Here is a 25,721-nt window from a genome sequence, read left to right on the forward strand (position 1 = left end):
ATGTAGATATATACACACACACATATAAACATACATGCCATTAAAGTTAGTGAACCTTTTTCATTTACATCACCTCATTTGACCCTCCAACAATCCAGTGAAGTAGGAAGAATTAGTCTTTATCTGTTATTTAGGTGAAGGACTTGAAGTGGCTCTGAGTGCTAGGGGACTTGCAGGGTCACATCGCCAGAGTGGCAGAGCTGGGTGCCTGTACTCTTTTGATTCCCAAATGCTGTCATATTACATCTGGAGAAGAGTGATCTGAAGCACAGATATTTTGTGGGAAGAATGAAACACAGGCTGTAATGCCAAAAAATAACTGGGAATAAAAGCAGATAACAAGACATTTGTTTCTGTTATAATGTGACAGAAAGCAAGGCTCTTGTGGTTTGGGATTGAGCATTCAGAAGAGAAATGGGGAGCAGTTGAATTTGGGTGCGACTACCCTTGGAACACTGCATCTGGTTCTGGCCTCCTCATCGCTGGGCTTATGGAAACCAGCTGGACAAGGTTCAAAGCAAAGCACCAAAATGATTAGGAGCTGAGGGCACTGATGAGTAAGGGAAGATTAAAAGAATTAAATATGTATAGTTCAGTTAGGTACAGACTACGGAAAGAGAAGCTAACTATGTACAAATATCTGAAATGTGTAGACATTAAACAGGTAGATTAATTATTTAGCGTGATACATGGGGGGTGTAATATGCAGTAATAGGATGTAAATTTAAGCTGAACGTAAGGAGAAATTTCCTGATAATCTAGGAAAGCGCTCTGTGGCATAGTCTTTCCCTAGAGAAGCAATAGAGATTGCAAGCCTTCTGACTTCTAAAACTTTCCTGTGAGCTAGGTATTAGACGATGTTAGAGACTTATTATTTACATGGTCAGGTGTGATAGTGATACTGTGTTTATATAAGAAAATGTCATTTTTTAATGTTACTCTGAAATCTAGAGGTAGAACAACATGATGTAAAAGATTTGCTTAAAAGTACTACTACACAAAAGAAAGGAGGGAGGAAGGGAGGGAAAGAAAGAAAGAAAAAAGGAAAGGCAAAGAAGGAAGAGAGGGAGGGAGAAAGAAAAAGGATGAAAGAAAGGGACAGATGAAGCAAGAGTGATAGAATGTTGATAATGTTGAATCTGAAGGGAGGACATATGTGAGTTCGTTTTACTCTTTTATGTCTATTTGAAAACTTTGATAATAAAAAATCTAAATTTTCCTGAACAAAATTCAGTAGTGTCTTATTACTCGCTGACCTCCCTGAATAGAAAAGCCTAACGGCCCCACACACAGACTTCTGGTTGACCCGGGCCTCTGCTCACCGCCTTAATCTGAGAGATAGATGGGGCTGGGCTGAAGGACTCTTTCTAAAACTGTAGAGGGATATCCAAGGAAATTCTTAGAATTGTAGGCCTCTAGTGGTAGCTTCAGGAGGTTGAATTTCTAGTGAAAGAGCAGAGAGCAGGGTTGTTGAACCATTAACTGACCTCTCCTGCTCCCCTGTCCCTTGTTCATGGAAAGTACTGGCCATTGAGCAGAGAACCAGGTGCCTTCAGAATGGCCATATCTTATTCTCTTGAATGAAGAAACATTGCCCCCTTGTTTGTAGAGTTTGTGAAGCAAGAAGCTGGGTAACTCACGAAGTGAATGATTTCAAAACCCAGCAAACATCTATGAAGCTGAAGCTTTTAAAAACTTCTTACAAAACCATCGTCCCTCCTTTAGCCTCTCAGGGCAGATCTCACCTTACCTTGCAGGTGAATGTTTAGGGCAAGAGATTTAGGGAACATTTGAAATGTGTATCCCAACTTTGCTCTTTTGTTTGTTAGAGGAGTATAAATGTTTTATCTGAATTTCACTAATGGCAATCCAACATGAATACAGACCCAGCATTTGAGGACCTGTCATGTCTGAATTTCTCCAGAGTGCACCACTAGGCCAGCAAACGTGAGGCGGATTCCAGCTCAGTGTAAGAATGGATCCGGGAGCCACTGGAGCTGTCTGGAAATGTCGCAGAGGCTGAACGGTGGACAGGTTTGTCTGAGTCTCTCTCGTGTCCAGACGTCCTTCCTCCGGCCCCAACATCACTCGATTAGCTCAGGCCCTTATCATCTCTCATCTGGGCTATTGCAGTCACCGTATTTAGACTTCCTCACCGCTAGCCTCTTCCCTCTGCCATTATCCTCCACTTTGCCTCCAGCGTGGCTGTTCTGCAACACAGCTGATCGATCATGTCATGCCTCTGTTTAAACTCTTAGCACCTATACCTAGCGATTTTTCAAGACTCCAAGTGTATAGTAATGAAATCTTTCATCAGGGCTCAGTCAGAATCAATCCATCCTCATCTCAGTTGCCATGGTACCTTGTATACACGTTCATTACCATACTTAGCACCCCATTTTAATCATATCTTTACTTGATATGAGGACTGAGGGCTCTTTGAGGGCAATTACTATGTTTTCATCTAATTTCCCCAGTGCCTGGCGCATTCTAGGCACTCCGTATCATCAGATAAGCCTTAGGAGCCAGAATATGCCAAGTATAGGAAGACAGTGGACACTCAACAATTTTAAGGGTGTGAATAAAGTATAAAATAAATATTTATTTTATAAATAAAATACATTTTATTTTTTATATTTTAAAATAAATATGAAGTATATTTTATTTTTTATATTTAATAAAATAAATATTAAAAAATACATTTTTATAAATAAAAATGTCCTGAATAAAGGACATTCATTCAGCCCTTATTTATTGACCAGAGATCTAGCTGATCTCTCAATTAACCTTTAGCCTATCAGTGGTCCTTGAAGGCGGAAGCATTTCCCCCCATTTCCGGTGTAGTTGGGACAGGAATATGAGTAATGCAGTGAATGATACAGTCTAGAAATATTTATTCCTCTACACTAAGCTGTCTTTCAACTTTCAGATTCTATGAAAGAAACAGGATGATATATAGCTTATTCTAATTTGTGGTAACATTGTTTATTTGTTTCCTTTTTTAAAATACTTATTTATTTATTTTTGGCTGCGTCGGGTCTTTGTTGCTGCAGGCGGGCTTTCTCTAGTTGTGGCGAGCGGGGGCTACTCTTGGTTGCGGTCGGTGTGTGGGCTTCTCATTGCGGTGGCTTCTCTTGTGGCAGAGCACAGACTCTAGGTGCATGGGCTTCAGTAGTTACAGCACATGGGCCCAGTAGTTGTGGCCCGCGGGCTCTAGAGCACAGGCTCAGTAGTTGTGGCGCATGGGCTTAGTTGCTCCGTGGCATGTGGGATCTTCCCGGATCAAGGCTCGAACCTGTGTCCCCTGCACTGGCAGGCAGATTCTTAACCACTGCGCCACCAGCAAAGCTCCTATTTGTTTCCTTCTTAAGGAGGAGGTGGAATTGGATTGTTTGTTTGGTTTCTTCTTCAGTAAGAAGCATCTTAATATAACTAGTCTGGACATCTGTCCCATTTTCAAAAATTACAAGTTTCGATCATTGCTAAACTGTACAGATCCCAATCTGTCTGCTCTGCATATATTTGCATTTATAAAAGCAGAAGCAGCCTAAAAGTTTTTCTAATGCAATCCCCTAAATGCATGAAGTGTTAGATTGCTTTCCCCCATTGGTTCATGCATTGCTAAGGGCTTAAAAGGATCATTGATTTGAATTATTGAATGTGAACAGCAGGTTGAGTTTTTTTTTTTTAATAAGGACCTTTGGGACATTGCCTTAGTTTTTTTGTTTTTAAGTTAAATCTCATTTTTCTCTGAAAATAAGAAGTTAAAGCTGTATTCACATAAGCTCCCAAAGTGCCAGATTTTCATTGTGTTTTTAAACCATATAGGAAATGTTTGATTCTGACGGAACATTGCTGCTGAAAATTGGGCTGAAATTTCTAGGCTGAAAATATAGTTATAACTACTGTTATTCTAGTGTTGTTTTATTTTTCCTTTCTTTTTTAAAAATTTTATTTATTTATTTTTGGCTGCGTCGGGTCTCCGTTGCTGCACGCGGGTTTTCTCTAGTTGCAGCGAGTGGGGGCTACTCTTCGTTGCTGTGGGCGGGCTTCTCATTGCGGTGCCTTCTCTTGTGGATCACCAGCTCTAGGAGCGTGGACTTCAGTAGTTGTGGCTCGCGGGCACTAGAGCGCAGGCTCAGTAGTTGTGGTGCACGGGCTTCATCGCTCCGCGGCATGTGGGATCTTGCCGGTGCAGGACTCGAACCCGAGTCCCCTACATTGGCAGGCGGGTTCTTAACCGCTGCGCCATCAGGGAAGTCCTATTTTTCCTTTCCTGAAGTTGATGCAGAAGAAATAAAAGAGAGAGGGAGAGATCCTATCTATAATAAAAAGCCATCCTCGATTTTTGTTGTCTTGAAATTTAAGCTCGTTTTGACTTAAATTCAGTAAACACAGTCCTAGACTTAAAATGTTGAACATTTTTATTGTGTAATTTAAATTTTAGTTCCTATTGTTTTTTGATGGTTTACTCTTCCCCTGTGGAAAGGCAGTTGTGCCGTGTCAGCACAATTTGTGATGGTAACATCTGGGTGAATGGATTTATTTCAGTTTGTGTTCTGTTCAGAAAGCTTGCCAAAAATAGAGACTTGTTTGTGATGTCTAGTGTGGCTTCCTAAAACAAAGCAAAGAGTCTTACTTAATTCATTTGTCAGGACACTATACAAATAAAAAAATGGAAGTCTCATTCACATAAGGCAGTCATGTGATGTAAAAAGTTAGGTAAGGGGATTGATAGGGTGACCATATAATTTAGTATCTCAACCCCGATGCTTGTGAGAGTGAAATGGGAGTCCTAAAATAATTGAGACATTATTGATTCACAGCAGGTCTAAACTGGGGTTATCCAGGACAACCAGATGCCATTGTCACCCTAACTACTTGCAACTACTATTTAAAGTCTCATTTACCGTGGTATATAGCAAGTTCTTCTGGGAATTCTCGTACGTCATTGATGTAGCTGTGTCAAGGAGTGATATGGTAGGCATTCTAATATATCAGGCAGTATAACACTTTCCTGGATTTCTAGTAGGTAAAAGGCGTGTTAGGGCAGAAGACAGAGCAACTGGGACTTGACAAAGGCTTTAACGCTGCCTAATGAAAAACCTGCTATAGCTAATGGTTAATTGTTATTGGCTAAACATCTTTCTTAGTAAATCAAATATATTTAGCACTTGTAGGAGGGCACAGAAATTGATAGCCTACAGGGGAAAGTTGTGATTTGGGTTGCCTGTGGCTTTGATTCCAGAATCAGAAATATTAGCCAAGGATGTCAACAAATGAAATACGTTTTCTTTGTTACATGTCATGAGATGCAGCTACTGCCCTATTTTCACTTACAGTCTTCCTTCTGAATTAATATACCTTAAAAATAGCTGCGGATTCTCAAATCTGTAAGAATAGTATATGTTGCTTGCCACAATTTCTTTTCTCCTGAAGATCTCTTCAAGGTCTTTCAAGAATGCAGTTTAACTTAGCAAATATTAGGGGACCTACTCCGTGTGTTAGATGCCTCTGAGATACAAAGAGGAGGGTGAGTCTCTGCCCTCAAGGCATTTTCTATAATACAAGAAAATAAAGTGAATGCATAGCAATACAATACTACAGAGGCAGTTGCCATTAAAAAGATACATACGTTACAGCGGGGTGGTGGGTATAAGGATATTTATAACACAAGTCTATAATTTTCTGCATGTTTGAAATATCACTTAAAAAAATTTTAAAGCTGTATATCGCTATATCTATATAGTACCAGGAGAATTCAGGGAACTGGGCAGTTACATCCGGTTATGAGGATCTGTGTTGGGTTTATCTACCCTTTTCTGCAACATTCCATTTCCTTTAATTGTCACTTAGCTTCCCTAAAAACTCTCTCATGAAAAGAGTCTTCTTTCTCCCACACCTATTCAGTGGTAGGCAGCACAACACACATTCTTTCGGGTGCCCAGAACATCCCCCATGGTTTGCCGCTAAGAGTCTTTGATGTGAGGTTCACTCTGTCTTTCTCTCTTAACCTTGCCCATCTCACATACACTGCGTGTTGGCACCTGCCCCCAAGACTGCCTCTCTCCTCACCCCATCCCTTGCCAAGGCAATCTGGTATATGCCCACTACTCACCTTCCCCAGAGCACAACTCCAATCCAAGCCACACACAGCTCTTGACAGGACTCTGCAGTGGGTTCCTTTCTCTCCCCGCACAGGTCTTGTTCTCTGAGCACCTGAAGAAGGTGAGACTGGGGGAGAAGCAGGTGTGGAAATCCAGAGGATGTTGAGAAGTGCCTGTGCTGGCTTGAGAAGTGTTATATTCAGGAGTTGCGGTTGGGCTGGTCTCAAAGGAGAGATGGAGGCTGAAGAGCTGAGATTCTTCAATGTGTGACGGATGTTCGTGGGCTAGGATCAGGTCATCCTTCTAGGCAGAGTGTAGATGGAGAAGCTGAATGACTTCTGAGTCCTTAGTCATCCCAAATCAGGCCGATGTGGTAGGAGGAAGCCTGGGGAGAATGAACGGGGTACTGGCCCGTGCTAATGAGGGAACTGGTCAGGTCAGAGCCAGTTCTGACCGAACCTGGAGAACTTGAGTTTGTTGGTCATCTTGAAAAGAGTAGGTTCAGAGACCATTTGAAATTATTTGTAATTGGATTATTCTGGGCCAAATGACCAGAAAAACAACCAATACTTACTGAGCAGTTACTGCATGCCCCGCTCTGTATTATTCCCACTGAGGTCTCCCAGCAGCCCTCTAAGATAAGTACCATATCCCCATCTTACAGATGACAACACTGAGGCACAGAGAAATTAAGTAGTTTGCCTAAGGTTATACCAGCTGATTAGTGCAGAGCGAAGATTTGAACCCAGGCACTGTGACCCCAGAGCCCATGCTCTTAATTACTAGGCTGATGCTCATAGAAGATTGTGTGGGGGGTAGGGGGAGAAGGGGAGGAGAGGGGAGAGGCGGGGAGAGGCGGGGAGAGGCACCTCTGGACTAGAGAATTAGGAGTTGTTTACACAGAAGTAAAAATGAAAGCTGTAGTTGTGCATGAGATCAGTGAGGAGAGTGAACTTAAGTGTGTGGAAGAGAGAGACCCAGTAATCACAGGGACAGTGAGCTGATCACTAGCTGAGGATTAGACCCTTGAAAATATCTACGGATAGACCCAGGTTTCTTAGACTCTGAAGAACTCACATCGCCTTTGATGAGCGCAAGAACTTCATATCCTCCTGTAATGTTATTTATAATGCAAGTCACATTAAATACTGTGAAGGAAATCAAAGCAATGGACAAAACGCCACTTTGTTTTTGAACTCAACCCTTACTCCCAGATTCTGATATGTGTCTATACGGGGGCTGACAACACACACACATACACACACACAGGAGCAGCCCTGGCTTGGCAGGTGGGAGGAGAAAGTTGAACAGAATGAGCCATTTGAGAGAGGGTCAGTCAGAGGCCAAGAGAGGAGACCGGGACAGGGTTTCGTAGTGGAGCCCAGGGGATGAGACCTCTCATCTAAGAAGAGAATGGCAGCGCCGCTGGATGCGGAGGGCAGGGTGCCTTCGGGGGCTGCTGAGATCTGTTCACCTTGGTAATAACACTGGTGCATATGCAGTAGTGTAAGGAAATGGATATTGTGTTTACAAGCAGACAACGTGGTGCGAAAACATATTTTCAGACCTATAATGGATAATAGAACAACAAGCTGAAACCCTCCAATCCATTTTCTTGCTTTCCTGAGAGTACTGATCACTAGAATTGCGGGTAACCTTGAGAAAGGAAGAAAAAAAGCTCCACTGGAGCTGGGCTCATTTTCAGCTGTCAGCGGAAAAATACAATCCCGTACCAGCCTCCAGCAAAGCTCTCAGTCTTGGCCAGCCAGTAGTTGTTTTCCAACTTCTCTCTGTTACCTTTAAAATCCAAACATTTTTCCATCCGTTCTTTTCTGCTGTGCCAGCACTGATCAAGCTAAGTGCGAGCATTTGCAACATCAAGATACCAAGATTACTCACTATGTCACTGGACATGCAGATGCGGACGGCCCACCTCCTGCAGCTGCCGGATCAGGCTGTGCTTTTTTTTTTTTTTTTGGTAGAAGTTCTTTACATATTTACATTGTTAACCCCTTGTCAAATATATGGTTTGCAATTATTTTCTCCCATTCCATAGGCTGTCTTTTCTTTCATTAAAAAAATTGTTTTATTGAATTAATTCAACATGTAACGTTGTGTAAGATTAAGGTATACAGTATGTTACTTTGATACATTTATGCATTGTAATATTGTAATATGTTTTAGCGATATTTATCACATTACATAATTATAGTACAATATTATTGTCTGTATTCATTATACTGTGCATTAGATCTCTGTGGCTTATTTACTACTTGTTACACATTTGTACCCTTAAACACCATAAATCTTATCCACACCCCATCTCCCTGGTCACCAGCATTTTTACTCTCTACTTTTTACAGGTTGACTTTTTTAGATTCCATGTATAAGTGACATACAGTACTTGTCTTTGTCTGACTTATCTTAGCATAATATACTCAAAGTCCATCCGTGTTGTCACAAATGGCAGGATATCCTCCCTTCTCGTGACTAAATAATATTCTGTTATGTATATGTACCACGTGGTTGTTTTTCCATTCATCTGTTGATGGGCATTTGAGTTGTTTCCATGTTTTGGCTCATGTGAATGTGCACTCCCATATTTACTGAAGCATTATTCACAGGCCATGCTTTTGAAGGGATATGGTAACAGCCACGTTCAGTCAATCTTGCCTTGAACTAATGGACGAAAAGAGGCAGCTGACCCTCCACTGTAAGGGATAGCAACACTCTAAGAAATCATTTTTTTTTTCTGTGTCAGTTTCCTACCTTTCCCTCTTTTCATAGATGAAATCACATGTGTAGAACCAACTTTGCAATTTAGCTCTGAAGTCCAGAATGGCTACATGGGAGTGCCGTGCCTTTTCAGATACTTATTCCCTTATGTGTTAAATCACCCAGAAAGCTGGAGGAAGATGCTTTCCTGCTTGAGCAGGTGCAAGAAGGGTGCTATCTGAAGGATATTCTGACATTTTACAGTTGAAAGGGTGTGGAAGGTCTGGGAGTATTAATAATAACTATTACTTTTTATTTTTTTAAATAAATTTATTTATTTTTGGCTACATTGGGTCTTCGTTGCTGCGTGCGGGCTTTCTCTAACTGCAGCGAGCGAGGGCTACTCTTCATTTTGGTGAGCGGGCTTCTCATTGCGGTGGCTTCTCTAGTTGCGGAGCGTGGGCTCTAGGCACGTGGGCTTCAGTAGTTGTGGCTCGCGGGCTTAGTTGCTCCGCGGCATGTGGGATCCTCCCGGACCAGGGCTCGAACCTGTGTCCCCTGCATTGGCAGGCGGATTCTTAACCACTGCGCCACCAGGGAAGCCCCTATCTTTTTATTTTTAACCTCAGAGGCAGGGAGTGGAGTCAGTTATACTGCTCAGTTCACGGCACACTTTTATTGCCATGCCTTACAATGCCTGCTCTTCTTTCATGTATTTATTCCCCATTCCTGTTCTCTCACTGACCACGCCCCCTTACCCCCATAGGTGATTTGCTCTAATGTGTTTACTGTGTATTTGTTTATTTGTGTGCATTCTTACAAATTGTGTACTATCAACCTACATAATGCTGCTTACTGTGTTACGTATCTTTCTCTTTCTTTTTTCACTCAACTAGGTTTTTAAGATTTATCCTTGTTGCTATGTGCATATCAAGTCTATTGATTCTAAGTGCCGCAGAATATTCCACAATTCTTCTCTCTTCATTGGGTGCTTAGTATATGCTAGGTTCTATATTAAAGTGCTTTAGATGCGTCATCTCACTTGATCTTACTGACAACCCAGGAGCAGGGTACTGTAATTTTGGCCGGATTCCCAAACCGAGTGAAACAAATCAGAATCATGATAGGGGATTCAACAGAGTGAAACCAGTGTGCCAGGAGCCAGGTACTATTTGCTCAGCATAACTCAGGGGCTGCTCTAGCAGCCCCTTCCTGCTTCATTTCTTCTCTTGGACTCTAAACACTGCTGATTTCAACTCATGAGTTCAGCAAATGATTCTTGGGAATCACCTAATACCCAAAGACAAAGGAGCTGCAGCAAGCCTTGGGATCCATGTAAATTCTCTCGGAAGAATAATTTTATAGAAGCTGAGGTGGCCTTAGTGCCCCTTGAACATAGTGTGCTCAGCCCAGACTCAAGCCTAGTGGTTCCAATAGGAAATTACAGAAATTTTGAGCTTCATAGCAGGATCTACATCTTCAGTGGCACAACCAGTTGGGTAAAGAGACAATTGCCTGTGATCTCAGTTGCCTCCTTTTCTCCGGTGGAATGGAGAGATGGTGGGATGTGTCAGTTGAGTGTTGCCTAACAGTCTCATGCAAGAGGCTGGAAACTGTGACTGCAGATCATGAGTATGTAAAAATTAATAGACTCTTTATGCAGAATATGAACTCTTGTATGGATATAGTTAAAGGGTTGTCCTTTATGTCTTGATTCCCACCTGAATCTGGTAGAATAACATATACCCCTTAAAAACTTTTTGTCAACAATTGCACTGTATCCAGTGTAACTCCCAAATCAAACTCCACGAAAATGCTTCAAAACCCAGTATAGGGAGATTTTTAACCATGTGTGACAAAAGAGAGCTTACTTCAGTGTTGAAATTCTTCAGAGAAGTATTTAATTATGTTCTCTCAGATCTTGTATTTTGTTTCTCAAGCCTTCATTTCTATCTTATTCATTTTGGAAGTAATGCATTTAAGTAAAACTTTCAATGATCGAGTATCTTTGGAAAATTCTCTGGTTCCTTTCATATTTCTGTAAAAAATAATGCTGATATTACATTTCTTTCAAATTGTTTATTTCTCTAAGGATTTAAAGCATATGTCTAATTTGTATCGACTAGTTTTCACTTCTGGTCATCAAGCTTCTGTTCTCTTATTACCCTGTAAATCCAACTGGCTAATCTAATAAAGAGCTTCTAACAGATTCTTTTTTCCAGTATGTCTTATCTTTTGACTGAATGCCAGTAACAAACTTAACTGTTAGGATTCTTTGCAATATTTCCCAGAGCACACTGACTACTTCCCTCTTCTGAGAGTAATGCCAAAGTATGATGCAATAAGATAATGTGAACCCAGCATGGACATAGCAAAAATTGGAAGGAAAGGAACCTCTCTGGGCTTGAGCCATAGATGATAGGCTCACTGAATCTAGGCTCTGAAAGGCCCCCAGGTGAAACAGACATAGTCTGTGCCCATGAAGTACAGAGGAGGGATGGAAGAGTCATGCCTGATGAAGCTTGATACACACCAGGGAGGAACTCAGAGCTGCCCTGTGCAGCCCAGGGGTCAGGGAGGGCCTCCCATAGGGAGCAGCCTCGGAGCTGCCAGGTGATGGGGAAACTCTAGATCAGTTCTTCTGACTTCCCAGAGCTGCTTTTTCACATCCACTCATTGGCATTGGAGTGTGACCACCTTCAGGGACCCACAAGTCTGCTGGGTCCTCTTCTCTGCAGAGTAGTAACACTAACATGGAACCAGGCCCTAGGAAAGGGCTGTCACCATATCCTACTCAGAAACTAGTTCACTGGAAGGACCTATGGGCCACTCACTTTCTGATTGCAGAAGCCCATGGACATTTCCATTGCTGGGTCTCCTTTTCTCCTTCTCTTCCTTAGAATCAGAATTTAGAGAACACAGTGTGCCAGAAAGTCATCCCTTCCTTGCAGGGTAAGACCTAAGGGCCTTTCCCAGCAGGAATAAGAGTGGATGCAAGTTTCCTCTTCTTCCTGTGGTGGATAGGCTCTCTGACAGCCCAGAAAATTTTAATTACTTGGGTTTTTTTTTTTTGCCACACCCCAGGGCTTTCGGGACCTTAGTTCCCCGACCAGGGAGTGAACCTGGGCTGTGGCAGTGAAATCACCGTGTCCTAACCATTGGACCGCCAGGGAATTCCCAGCCTGGAAAAATTTGACACCAACCTGGCAGGCAGCCCAAAGTGGTGGGGCGGGGTGGTGGTGGGATGAATTGGGAGATTGGGATTGACATGTATACACTAATATGTATAAAATGGATAATTAATAAGAACCTGCTGTATAAAAAATAAATAAAATAAAATTCAAAAATTGAAAAAAAATTTGGGTCTTTGTGTTGGGTCTTCGTTGCGGCGCGGGGCTTCTCGTTGTGGTGGCTTCTCTTGTTGCAGAGCACGGGCTCTAGGTGCACATGCTTCAGTAGTTGTGGCGTATAGGCTCAGTAGTTGTGGCTTGCGGGCTTTGTTGCTTCGCAGCATGTGGCATCTTCCTGGACCAGGGCTTGAACCCGTGTCCCCTGCATTGGCAGGCGGATTCTTAACCACTGCATCACCAGGGAAGTCCCTTCTTCCTTATTCTGAGCTCTATGCCTTCAGAGCCTATTCTGATTATCCTATGATGTCTGCCTCTCCCTCTTCTCTGTTAGAAATGGAAAGACATGGAAGCCACTTGCCTTTTACTGAATGAAGAATTAGTTAAAGAAGTAAAAATTGATAGGAAAAATGAAAATATAAATGAGGCAGTATACTAACAGGAATGAGAAGATAGTTGACTCAATTAAAAACTGACAGGAAGGAAAAAAGAAAAGAGGGAAGAGAGGACCAAAATAATAACCTGAATGACCTATTTGTTAGAAAAATAACATCAGAGAAAGTAGATATTGTTTATACTCATGTATATTTCTATAGAGTAAAATTTATAGATATCATATCTGATCCTTTCTGAGTAAAGAGAGCTGCAGGTAGAATTAAGAAGAGATTCAAAGAAATGTAAAACCCTAGCACATGCTATGTCTACCTGGAATGGTTACTCATCTGCTCTAAACTATGAAGTGTTTAAGACTCAGCTTTAATGTAATTAAGATACATAAACTGTATTTACATGTAAGTTTGTACACTATGTACATTGTAAAATGTAAATTGGTACAGCCTCTATGGAAAACAGTAGGGAGGTTCCTCAAAAAATTAAAAATAGAACTGCCATATGATCCAGCAATCCCACTTTGGTGTGTGTACCCAAAGGAAATTAAATCTCTATCTCAAAGAGATACCTGCACCCCCATGTTTACTGCAACATTATTTATAATATTCAAGCCATGGAAACAACCCAAGTATCCATCGATGGGTGAATGGACAAAGAAGATGTGGTATGTATACAATGAAGTATTATTCAGCCATAAGAAGAAGAAAATCCTGCCTTTTGCAACAACATGGATGGACTCTGAGAACATTAGGCTAAGTGAAATAAGTCAGACAGAGAAAGACAAATACTGTGTGAGCTCACTTATATGTGGAACCTAAAAAACCGAAATATACAAACAGAAAGGATTAGTGGTTGCCAGAAGCAGGTGTGAAAGGCAGAAGAGATGGGTGAAGGTAATCAAAAGGTACAAAATTCTAGTTAGAAGATAAGTTCTGGGGGTGTAATATGCAGCATGGTGACTGTAGTTAACAATACTGTACTGTATATTTGAATGTCACTAAGTGAGTAAATCTTAAAAGTTCTCATCACAAGAAGAAACATTTGTAACTGTGTGAGGTGATGGGTGTTAACTTACTGTTGTAATTATCTTGCAAAATATACAAATATCGAATCATTATGTTGTACACCTTAAATGAATACAATGTTAAATGTCGATTATATCTCCATAAAACGGAAGAAAAGGAGACTATAAAGAGAGAATGAGAGAACGAGGCAGGAGAACACTCAGGATTTCTTACTTCTCAGTCTCCAAAATCACAAGTGTCTCAGACAAAAGAGGAAAAAAGCAACTCCATGAAAGAAAATCTTGGTGCTGTAAGGTTTAAAATGTACTCCTGACCCAACTCCACCATTGAAATCCTCCCCAGTGTTGCACAGCAAAGGATCCCAATCCTAGGAAGTGTTAAATTGAATTTCTGTAACATAAAATACAAAAAGTACTGTGAAGCAACAGTTACTAAATCTGAATTGGTGCAGGAATAAATCAGCAGATCAATGAGGCAGATCAATCAACAGATCAGTGAGGCAGAAATCAAGTCCAGGAATAGACTCAAATGCATAAAGTAATTTAATATAAAATAAAGGTAACATGGTGAACCAGTGGAAGAAAATTGATCACGCAATAATTGATATTGAGGTAATTGGCTTGTCACTGGGAGAGAAGTAAGCTTATTCCCTACACTAAATGAATTGGAGATGGATAAAAGACATCTGTGTGTGCTAAATACATTGAAAATATAGTTTTTAGAGTATCTGCTGGAACCAACCATGCCACTGATCAAATAAAGATGCAGAACTGTAAAACAGACCCAGTTTATCAAAGCATTTTATTTAAAAAGTTTGTTTACTTTTTAAAAAATTTATTGAGGTATAGTTGATTTACAATATTATATAGGTTTCAGGTATACAACATAGTAATTCACAATTTTTAAAGCTTATACTCCATTTATAGTTATTATAAAATATTAGCTATATTTTCTGTGCTGTACAATATATCCTTGTAGCTTATTTATTTTATACATAGTAAATTGTATCTCTTAATCCCCTACCCCTATCTTGCCTTTCCTTCCTTCCCTCTCCCTAAAAAGCATTTTATTTTTAACATTCTGCACTGACTCGCTGAATGAGCATTAATATGGAAGTTGCCTTTTCAAATGATGAACTCAATCTTCCCATTCAATGTAGGAACCTCTAATATTTAAAAAATAACTGGACCAGTTTTTTTTAGGCCCGGTGAGAGCTAAACGTTATACCTGAAGGACCAGGAGATTGGTAGTTCTTTGCATAGAGGGTCAGAGTTAAAGTTGAGCTAATTCTGACATCTATTAACACGAAGCAAAATTAGTAGAGTATACCTGCTTGGACGCTTTTATGGTTAAATTTGTTTATTGAACCAACAGATGCAGTTTATATTGGGAATTTTTAACATATCAACATGATCTTGGCTTAGCCTAGCAAAATAATATATTTTGTTTATGTTAACTATTTTCCTCAACAGGCTGATTTTAGCTGCTTGAAGAAAAGACATACACACAAACACATACATTTAGAAATTATATCATATCAAAATTCAGTCCTAAATGTCAGGGCGCAGAACTACATCCTAACAACAGAGATGCATATAAAATTTGTATTTTTGTGTTTCAGAAATTACTCATAGGAATTTGATAATGATTTCGTGGATATGATACCAAAGGCACAGGCAACAGGAGAAATAAGAAGGCAAGTAGGACTTCATAAAATTTTTAAATTTTGTGCAACAATACACTTTCAACAGAATAAAAAGTCATCCCACAGAATGGGAAAGAATATTTGAAAATCATACACTTGATAGGGAACTAATATCCAGAATATATAAAGAACTCCTAAAACTCAACAACAACAAAAAGAAATGACCCAATTCAAAAATGGGCAAAGGACTTGAATAGACATTTCTCCAAAGAAGACACACAAATGACCAATAAGTGCATGAAAAAGATGCTCAGCATCACTAATCATAAGGGAAATGCAAATCAGAACTACAATGGAATGCCATCTCATGCACATTAGGATAGACACAATTAAAACAAAACAAAACAAGACAGAAAACAGCAAGTGTTGGCCAGGATATGGAGAAATTGCATCCCTTGTGCACTGTTGGATGGGAATGTAAAATGTAAAATAGTACAGCTGCTGTGGAAAAGTGTGGTGATTCCTCAGAAAATTGAAACTAGAGCTACTATATGATCCAGCAATGCCACATCTAGGTATATACTCAAAAGAATTGAAAACAGAGTCTTGAAGAGATATCTGTATACCCATGTTCATAACAGCATGATTCACAATCATAGCTAAAACGTGGAAGCAATCCAAGTGTCGACAGATGAATAGATAAGGAAAATGTGGCTATACGTACAAGGGAACATTTTTCAGGAAATAAAAAGTAAGGAAATTCTGATATATGCTACCACATGGATGAGCCTTGAGGACATTATGCTAAGTGAAATAAGCCAGTCACAAAATACAAGTACCGTATGATTCCACTTACTTGAGGGACTTGGAGTAGTTGAAATCATAAGAGACAGAAAGTGAATGGTGGTCACCCGGGGCTGCAGGGAGGGGAAAAGGGGAAATTATTGTTTAATGGGTACAGAGTTTCAGTTTTACAAGATGAAAAAAGTTCTGAAGATGGATGGTGGTAATGATTGCACAACATACGAATGTACTTAATACCATTGAACTGGACACTTAAAACCCATCAAGATAGTATATTTTACGTTATGTGTATTTTACAATTTTTAAAATTATTTTTAAAATTTTCTAGTAAGCAAAATATCAATAGTTCCACAATCAACCCTCAATTACCTGAGGGAAAATTAACGTGGTTAAAGACTCAAAATGGCATAATGAAATATACCCAAAAGGACGGAAAAAAGGAATGAAGAGTAATAAATGAGGACATTAGGGCACAGGCACCATGAGGGCTGGGAAATGAACTTGCTTTTGAATGAAAGCAAAAGGTAAGACTAACACGCAGAAGTACCACAAATTGATAGCTGAGCTCTTATGATGTAACTGTTCTAATCACTTGACATCCATTAACTCATTTCATCCACACAGCAGCCCTCTGAGGCAGACATTATCATCCCCATTTTACAGATGAGGAACACACCAAAGAGACTGAGCAACTGGCCCAGGTTCATAGCTGACACGTGGGGGAGGTAGAATTTGAACCTGAAATTGACTCTGATCCATGTTCTCAGTCGCTGCACGAAGTGAATATCAACGTTGGCAGAAGTGGGCCCCACATCTGCCTCTGTGTTTTCCAGTAGCCAAAACAGAAAGTGTGATCAGATCTCACTTTAATAAAAAAAAAAAAATCTCAAGGCAGAGAAATAGTGTCTTGATGAACACACCCTGCTGTGTGTGTTTGTGTATATACCAACCTCACTGATACTTTCCAGGTGGCCCACGCATTTATGCTCTAATGTCTTACAGAATAAAAATGGCCAGAGTTCAGGTGTGGTTTCTAGGCCCTGAGGTTCAGACTGAGCTTTTGTTTTTATTTCTCCTTGTAGACTTTATTTTTTAGAACAGCTTTGGGTTACAGAAAAATTGAGAAAACAGTACAGAGTTCCCGTATACCCCACACCCAGAGTCCATGATTATTACCATTTTACGTTAGTATGGTACATTTGTTACGATTGATGAACCAATACTAATACATTATTATTAACTCAGGTCCATCCTTCATTCAGATTTCCTTACTTTTTACCTAATGTCCTTATTTTCTTCCAGGAATCCACATGACGTTTGATTTCCATGGCCCCTTAGGCTCCTCTTGGCTAGGACTGAGTTTTCATCTGCCTTAGGCAGAAAATGAGGATGTTAGCTCCGTTCCTCTGAAGCATCACAGCTCCATATTTTCAAGCGCTGTACAAACAGCCTAATGTTATGATGGCTCATAACAGTGTTTCAAGGTGGTGAACATCTCTGTTTTCTGTGCCAACCGAAAAATCTGCTGCTTAGTCTCCTGCTAGATGACTGATTGGGTATGCAAGAGCATTTTTCCAGGTAAAGTATCTTTCCTGGGATTTCTTAAAATGCAGGCTTATATGCAATAATTGTCCAATTACAAGACTTACGTTCACATTTCATCCATTCTATTTTCACTGACTATATCTTCAACTCTGAAAAGTATGGTTTTAATCACTCAGAAAATTTAACATGACTGTAATTATATTTTCGCCATCAGCTTCCCCTCCATCAACTCTTTCCCTTTTGCCAATTTGCTTATAAACACACTCAGGATTCCCCAAGCTTTAAAAAGCAAAGAAAAAGTTTCTTAGTATCCAGTTACTGTCTGATTCCCTTGTTCCATTCATTGCTGGAATTCTTGAAAGTCTGGCCTGTATCATTATTTCTGTTTCGTTTCCATCTTTTAATTTCTTAATCCAGGATAGTCAGGCCTCCTTCACTGCTTGAAACTTCTCCCTGAGGGTGACTCATAAGCTCCAAATCTAGTCACCTTTTCTTGCTTCTCTTCCTTCTTATGCTCTTAGAGCATCTGACTGTGTTGTTTATTTCCTCCTTTAGAGCGTCTCTCATTTGGTTTTCAGAACATGAAGTGATGAGGTTTTCTTTTCCCTTTCCAACCATGCCGTTATCTTTTCAGCTTCCCTTCCCCTCTCATGTCCTCGATGTCATTGTTTCCCAGGATTGGCCTCACCTCTTTGTCTTCCCCAGGCCATCCTGTCCACACACGTGTTTATGACATTGTTATATCTATGTCAATAACTCCCGTCTTTCTCTAAAGCCCCAGTTTCCCATTTACAAAAGTCCATAGACATTTCCAATTGAATATCTCTCTAATATATTTAACCTGCTGAATATCTAACAGATAGTCTTTCCCACCAAATCAGTTCTGCTTCAGCTTTTCCTGTTTCCTCTTGGTGATACCACACTTCTCCCAGGAGCCCAGAATTGAAACCTTGAATTTTTTCACAGCTTCCCTCTTGTCTCCCATAATTAATGAGCAACTGCTATCAATTTTTCCTTGATAAAATCTTTCTATACTTTTCTGCTATTATAATTCATTCATTCATTCATTCATTCAGCAAATATTTATTGAGTGCTTACTATACACCAAACATTTTTGTTTTGTTTTCCTGTCTCTACTTGGTCCCCTGCCAATCAATTCAAAAGTACTGCCAGGTGTATATTCAGAATATTCTATTCTGATTATGTCATCTCCATGCTTAGAAACATGCAACGGCTGCCCTTTGCCTACTGCAAAATACAGAAGCACTCTGCAGAGTCCTAAGGGTTCCGTGGAGCTCCTTAAAGGTACCAAAGTATGTGAGATTAATGGGAGGAAGCACTTCAGCTACAGCAGCTCTGTCTGCTCCCATTTAATAATTGTCTTTAAAAGCTAAAAAAACGTTTTCAACACTACTGTTTTAGCCTTAGCCTAATACTTAATGCCGTCTTCAATCAAACTCTAAATGACTTTCCAGACAGACAATCCACTTTTTAACCAAATGAGACTACTGGTTGTCACCTATGGAAATCAAGTAATCCACCACCCCTTCAAGCCTTCGCTCCACCATCACCTTTTCCTGGAATGTCCTGTGCTCATCTAACCGTGTTGAATTCCATACCCTAACTTTTATTTTATTTTTTAAATTAATTAATTAATTTTTTGTGTGTGTGGTACGCGGGCCTCTCACTGTTGTGGCCTCTCCCGTTGCGGAGCACAGGCTCCAGACGCGCAGGCTCAGCGGCCATGGCTCACGGGCCCAGCCGCTCGGCGGCATGTGGGATCTTTCCGGACCAGGGCACGAACCCGTGTCCCCTGCATCAGCAGGCGGACTCTCTACCACTGCGCCACCAGGGAAGCCCCATACCCTAACTTTTAAATGCTAGCTCAAATTCCAAGAAGAGTGTTCCTTTTTCTGAAAGTCTCTGAACTTGGTTTCACAAATCTTTTTGGCACTTATTACAATACTTGATTTTGTTATTTGTAAGTTCATTCCTTATATGCCCTTAGATGATCTCAAAGCGTTTTAGGCTCCTTGAAGGCAAAAGTGATGTTCTAAATAACTTTCTGTCTTCCATAGTAGCTAACATAGTACCTCATCTGTCAAAAGCAAGGGATAGACATTTGTTGAATGAACAAATCTGTTTCCCTATGGTCTTGCCATGAAAGATCCTGTCAAAAAGAAAAAAAAAAATTTGTGCAGTCAGTCTTTTGTGTGTATTCGTGTAAAGGAGAGCAAGAGAAATGAAAATGAGGAACCATGAAAACGAGGGGCAAGTAAGAATAATATGTAGAAAAACCATATTTTCTTATTCAGGAGCACCCATGAAGGTAAATTGGGTAAGCAATAATCTTTCTTCACTTTGTATTTAGTTCACTTTTTTTTCACCTTAGTTTTGATGAATTCACATAGGAGACATTAAATTATTAAAGTTTTCAGTATCCCTGGAGATAAGAAGGGCTGCTATGTTCATTAGATAGATAGGGAAGCTCAAATTATCAGTGACTTAAACAAGGACACATGGCATAGAAATGAAGCATAAACCTCCAGGTGCGGGTTATAGAATTTGGATTCCCAGCTTGTGACTCTTCACCTTTCGTCTCTCTCCCCAGAGTTCTGATCTTTTCTTGTGCATAGGAACATCATGTTTTTTCTCACCATCCTTAGGATTACAACAGCCCCTTTAAAGCCTCCTTTATACATTCAATAACATCACCAGTCAGTGTTCTTTGAGACACTGACTGTATATCATTATGTACACACACGGTTCCCACTTTAACACAGAAAGTCCGCAGCGCTGTACTCTCAGCAGGTCCCACCAAGACCCTGCTGAAGCAGGTGGCATAAATAGCTAAGCGCCGCCATGCTGACCTTGAGTACTCAGGGGATGCAAATGATGTCTTTCATCACTTTTTGCTGGCTTATTTATTTTGCCCATGGGGGAGTGGCTATTGCATCCATGTTATATCCATGTAATGTTGGACGGTGAGCATCACTTCGCTTTTTCCAAGCAGAACTTATAGCTGATGACAAGCTGTTGCTGAGAAAAAGAAAATTTTTCTGAATTCAGTTCTGCATGGAAACAGCTGACCAATTTTCATTGCTGCGATGTAGCTCTTTTGCTCTTGGTTGAGTTTGAGTAATAGCTTCACTTGTGTAGCAAAGAGATTTTATTTGAAGTCCATTCAGAGATTTGGTTCAACAAACTGGACAATAGGTTTCAGAAAATCTCTTTTGAACCTTCCAATAATAGACTTTTTCATCTATTATTCCTGGAACACTTTATCCTTCACAGCCAAGCATGTGGATAGCTTTGTTGTTCACTGTGTTCTGTTTGCCGTTATGACCTACATTTTCAACTTGGGATAAAGAATAAAATTTCTTTTATTTTTCTGATTAATTACTTGAATTCCCACTTTCCTTCATCAGCAGGAAGCCCAATATCTTCTTGAAAATTTCCTTTTCTCAGTCCAGGAACTTACTTGGTCTGTAAGGGGTCAGTCTTCTTTCTTAATATGAGAGAAAAAAAGAACTATAGCTATTGTCATCTGCAAAGTATCACTTTGGAAGACTGGTCCTATGTAGATCTTTAGACCCTTGTCCACTTGGTAATGGTACACTGGCCAGGCCAGCTTCCTGTTCAGGCTGCAATCGTGTTCCATGTTTAACTTGTAAGTTACAGCAGGTACTGAGTAATCAACTATACACAGCTGGTAGAGCAGTAGAGACTACCAGCTGGTTGTTAGTCCTGGTAACAGTCCTTTTCAGTTCCTCTGCAGATGGTCAGCCCTTTTCCACCCAAGAACTCCCACCATGCCGAAGTGGCTGAATCTGGGGGCGCCTCCAGCCTGGACCACATGCTGTACTAGAACCAGCCTACCTCCAGAGCTGTGGAAGAGCTAGATCACCATTCTATTTTTTTTTTTTTTTTGCAGTACGCGGGCCTGTCACTGTTGCGGCCTCTCCCGTTGCGGAGCACAGGCTCCGGACGCGCAGGCTCAGCGGCCATGGCTCACGGGCCCAGCCGCTCCACGGCATGTGGGATCCTCCCGGACCGGGTCACGAACCCATGTCCCCTGCATCGGCAGGTGGACTCCCAACCACTGCGCCACCAAGGAAGCCCCAGGATCACCATTCTTGACACCCTTTCTTCAAGGTATTTTATTTCGGGGATATTTTTACTTTTAACAGCCACAGGGATTATTTAGACTCTTGGGGTGCAGGAGTAGAGTGCCTTTACTTCCAGAATGCCCCCGTATTAGTGTCCTAGGGCTGCCATAACAAAGTACCACTAGGTGGCTTAAAACAACTGACATTTATTCTCTCACGGTTGTGGAGGCTAGAAGTCTAAAGTCAAGGTGTCGGCAGGGCCGTGCTCCCTCTGAGACACGTAGAGGAGGATCCTTCCTGGCGCCTGGCAGTTTGCTGGCAATCCTTGGAATTTCTTGGTGTTCTCCCCTCCTGTGTCTCTGTGTCTCTCCTAAACTTCTTATAAGAACAACAGTTATTTTGGATTAAGGGCCCCGCCTTACCCCCGTTTGACTTCATTTTAACTAATTCCATCTGCAATGACCCTATTTCCAAATAAGGTCACATTCTGAGGTACTGGAGTTAGGACTTCAGCATATCTTTTGGGGAGACACAATTCAACCCATAACAGCCCCTGTGCTATTTTGCAAATACATACACCTCCCCTTCCCAAAGTTCTTCACAGCTGAAAGCAACTCTTATACCAAGAAACAAAATACCATGTTATGTAAGCTTCACCTAGGATAATAGGTCCCTGCTTGCCTGCACTTTCATAAGCCTCAGAACCACCCAGGAAACTCAGTATTAAGACAAAGAAGATCCTCTCCAAGGAGACTTTCTTTTACTGCCTGTCCAGTGAATTTCTCTTGGGAGAAAAAAATCAAAGTAAATTTTACCCTGCTGTGTATCATATTAGACTTGGTTGGTCAAAGAAATTAGCTACATGAATGCAAGGACTCCTATACCAAATGGAAGCTTTCCTCTGCTTTTCTGCCCCAATAGAATCTAGGGAAATTGTCAGAACTCTTGTTTTAATTAAGAAAATTAAGATTCAGAGAAGGGAAGTGGCTGTCCAGGTCACTCAAATGGTAAGTGACAGAACTGTGATTAAGAATCTTCACATCTTCATAGCTCTGAACACCAGACCATGCTAAATTCCGTCCATCTTTTCCAAAACCCAGCTGAAGACCCTCAACTTTGAAGACAGTATTTTTTGCTTCCATTGATGGATCATTGATCTAGGAAAGTGAGGTTAGCATGAGATCATAAAAGGCTTGAATGAGAGCCAGAGGAGTTTAGATCTTATTTAGCAGGAAGTGAGGACTTTTTTAAAGAGAAGAATGACATGATTGGGATTGAAGTTTTGGAAGATTAATCTGTAGGGTATATTCAAGTATGATAGAGGAGAATCAAGGGGGCGCATTAGAAAACCAGTAAGAAAGTTCAGGAAAGAGTAAGTACACAATGAGATAAGGGCATTGGCAGAAGTCAAAGATGGTTCCAAGGTTTGAGCCTTTCGGAGACAGAGCTTCTTTAAAAATAGGGAACACAGGGCTTCCCTGGTGGCACAGTGGTTGAGAGGCCGCCTGCCGATGCAGGGGACGCGGGTTCTTGCCCCGGTCCGGGAAGATCCCACGTGCCGCGGAGCGGCTGGGCCTGTGAGCCATGGCCGCTGAGCCTGCGCGTCCGGAGCCTGTGCTCTGCGGTGGGAGAGGCCACAACAGTGACAGGCCCACGTACTGCAAAAAAAAAAAAAAAAAAAATAGGGAACACAAAAGTGGCTGACCTGGGAGGGAAGGTGAATTCAACACTGGGGATACAGGGCATGACGTCCTGATTATGTGCTCTAAAGAGATGTCCCACTGAAAGTATATGCCTTTTAAAATGAGGGGATAGAGATTCTAATTTTGGTCTTTCTTTAGTAGGCACATCCCACAGCCCATGTCCAAAGGCACATACACCCTTGTTGTTGTGCTGGGATGTCTTCACTCACCGAGTAGCAGTTCACCAACTATCATGTGCTATGCCCTGTTATAGGAGCTGGGGATATGAAAATGACTGATACCATTCTAGGTCTCAAAGTTGAATAGATGATCTCATGGCATAAGGGCTCTGCTAGAGATGAACAGTGGGGGCTACGGAGATGGATAGAAGGTGTGGGACAAGGGTGTCCATAGAGGCTTCCAGGGAGGTGACCCTGAGCCAGGTTGTAAAGGAGGACTCAGAGCTGTGTTGGAGGAGGAGTGAGTGAGGGTTTTCTACACTGAGGTCATAGCCAGAGCAAAAGCAGAGACGCAGAGGGGACGGATACCTGGGAAACTGCAGGTGGGCCAGTGAGGGGATTGGGAGGGTACAAAGGCCAAGGTGAAGACTGGACCACAGTGAGAACAGAAATGGCTCCAGACCAAGTGAGGAAGTGGAAGACCAGGAAGGAAGAGAGGGGATCATCAAAAATAGAATTTCAGGGCTTCCCTGGTGGCGCAGCGGTTGAGAGTCTGCCTGCTGATGCAGGGGACACAGGTTCGTGCCCCGGTCCAGGAAGATCCCACATGCCGCGGAGCGGCTGAACCCGTGAGCCATGGCCGCTGGGCCTGCGCGTCCGGAGCCTGTGCTCCGCAATGGGAGAGGCCACAACAGTGAGAGGCCCGCGTACCACACAAAAATAAATAAATAAATAAATAATAGAATTTCAGTCTTAGAGAACATAAAGTTTTCATGCTTATAGGAACCATCAAAGGCTGTTCTCCTCCAGCCACCTCAATTTACAGTTAAATAAAGCCCAGAAAGCTTAGATGGTTTCCTCAAGGTCACACAGATAAGCTAGGACTAAAGCTCCCAGATTAATGTCCGAGCTCCTGTCTCCCCAGTGAAGAAAACTAAGACTCAGAAAAAGAGAATGACTTGCTCCAGTCACCCAGTCCATTAGCAGCACTTTTGGGTTCTTAGCCCGGTGCTCTTTCCTCCACCCCATAGCTCAGTGCTATAGACTGAGTGCATCCCCCCAGTAAACCTAATCCTCAGGGTGATGGCATTTGGAGGCTGGGCCTTTGGGAGATGATTAGGTCATGAGGGCACAGCCATCATGAATGGATCTGGGCCTTTGTAAGAGAGACCCCAGAGTGTTCCTTCACCCCTTCTGCCACATGAGGACTGTGAGGTCTTAGTCGTCTATGAACCAGGGGATGGGCTCTCATCAGACACCAAATCTGCAGGTGCTTTGATCTTAGACTTCTGAGCTTCCAGAACTGTGAGAAATAAATTTCTGTTGTTTATAAGCCTATGGTATCCTGTTATAGCAGCCCAAGCGGACTAACAAAATCACAGAGGTGAAGCAACTGTGAGAAATCACGAGAGCAATGCCCCAGTCATGCCTGTGATGTGACTGAGAGGAGGCCAAGACAAAGGTGCTGAAAAATAAGAGTTTGACGAGCTGTGAGCCCAGCGTGTGGGGAACACGATTAGCAGGGATGTTGGAAAGTCTTCCAGAATAACAGCAGAGAAAAAGACCATGAGCCGTGTTCTAGAATCATCCAGGAAGCTGAGAAAGTGTTCCAGACGTAGAATAGAATGGAGAATGGGTGGAGTGTGCAAACAATGAGGGCTACCTAAGAGCAGCCATTATTGCAAAACAGAGGTGGGAGGACAGCCTGGAAGGGGTGGTGGGAAGCTAGGTCCCCTGAGGTCTCCTAAGGAGATACTGACAAAGTGGTCATAGAGAGGAGTTAGAAACATAGAGAGGGAAAATCTCAGGACATAGAGTATAAGATTAGAAGCTCTAACTAGGAGAGCACGAGGAAAGGTGCTGTTGAGCCCCAAAGGAAGGAGAATGTAGCTGGAGGGGGCGGGGAGAGGGGGTTGAAGGTAGGATGGTACTTTTTTGAAAGCAGAGTTGAAGAAGGCAGAATTCGAGGAGTCACTGGATGCCTGTGCTTATGATCAGTGTGACACCGTTTTATGTCAGTTATTAGCCAGTTACTGGGCTAAGTGCCTGAGATGCTTGTCTATTACCCCTTGCCAGATCCCTCTGAGGCAGGTACAGTTATCCTCATTTTTCAGATGAGGAAATTGAGGCACAGAGAGGTTAAATAACTCACCCAAAATTACAGAGCTCGTAA

The 25,721-nt window shown here is 41.6% G+C and overlaps 1 protein-coding gene across 2 annotated transcripts in view; it reads left to right on the top strand.

The window, feature by feature from the left end:
- TRUB1 (TruB pseudouridine synthase family member 1) overlaps positions 1-15,289 on the top strand; it is a 51,618-nt gene extending 36,329 nt beyond the window's left edge. The window contains exon 9 of one of the 2 annotated variants that reach the window (XM_033420971.2): positions 15,206-15,289. In XM_033420971.2, the coding sequence (XP_033276862.1) occupies positions 15,206-15,207 (2 nt within the window). In that variant the 3' untranslated portion in view covers positions 15,208-15,289. Of the gene's footprint in view, positions 1-11,906; positions 14,383-15,205 lie in introns of those variants that run through there. The other variant, XM_033420969.2, reaches the window with a different exon arrangement.
- Positions 15,290-25,721: the final 10,432 nt, after the last annotated feature.

The sequence above is a fragment of the Orcinus orca genome, chromosome 14 (assembly GCF_937001465.1).
Source record: "Orcinus orca chromosome 14, mOrcOrc1.1, whole genome shotgun sequence".
In the NCBI taxonomy this organism is placed as follows: Eukaryota; Metazoa; Chordata; class Mammalia; order Artiodactyla; family Delphinidae; genus Orcinus; species Orcinus orca.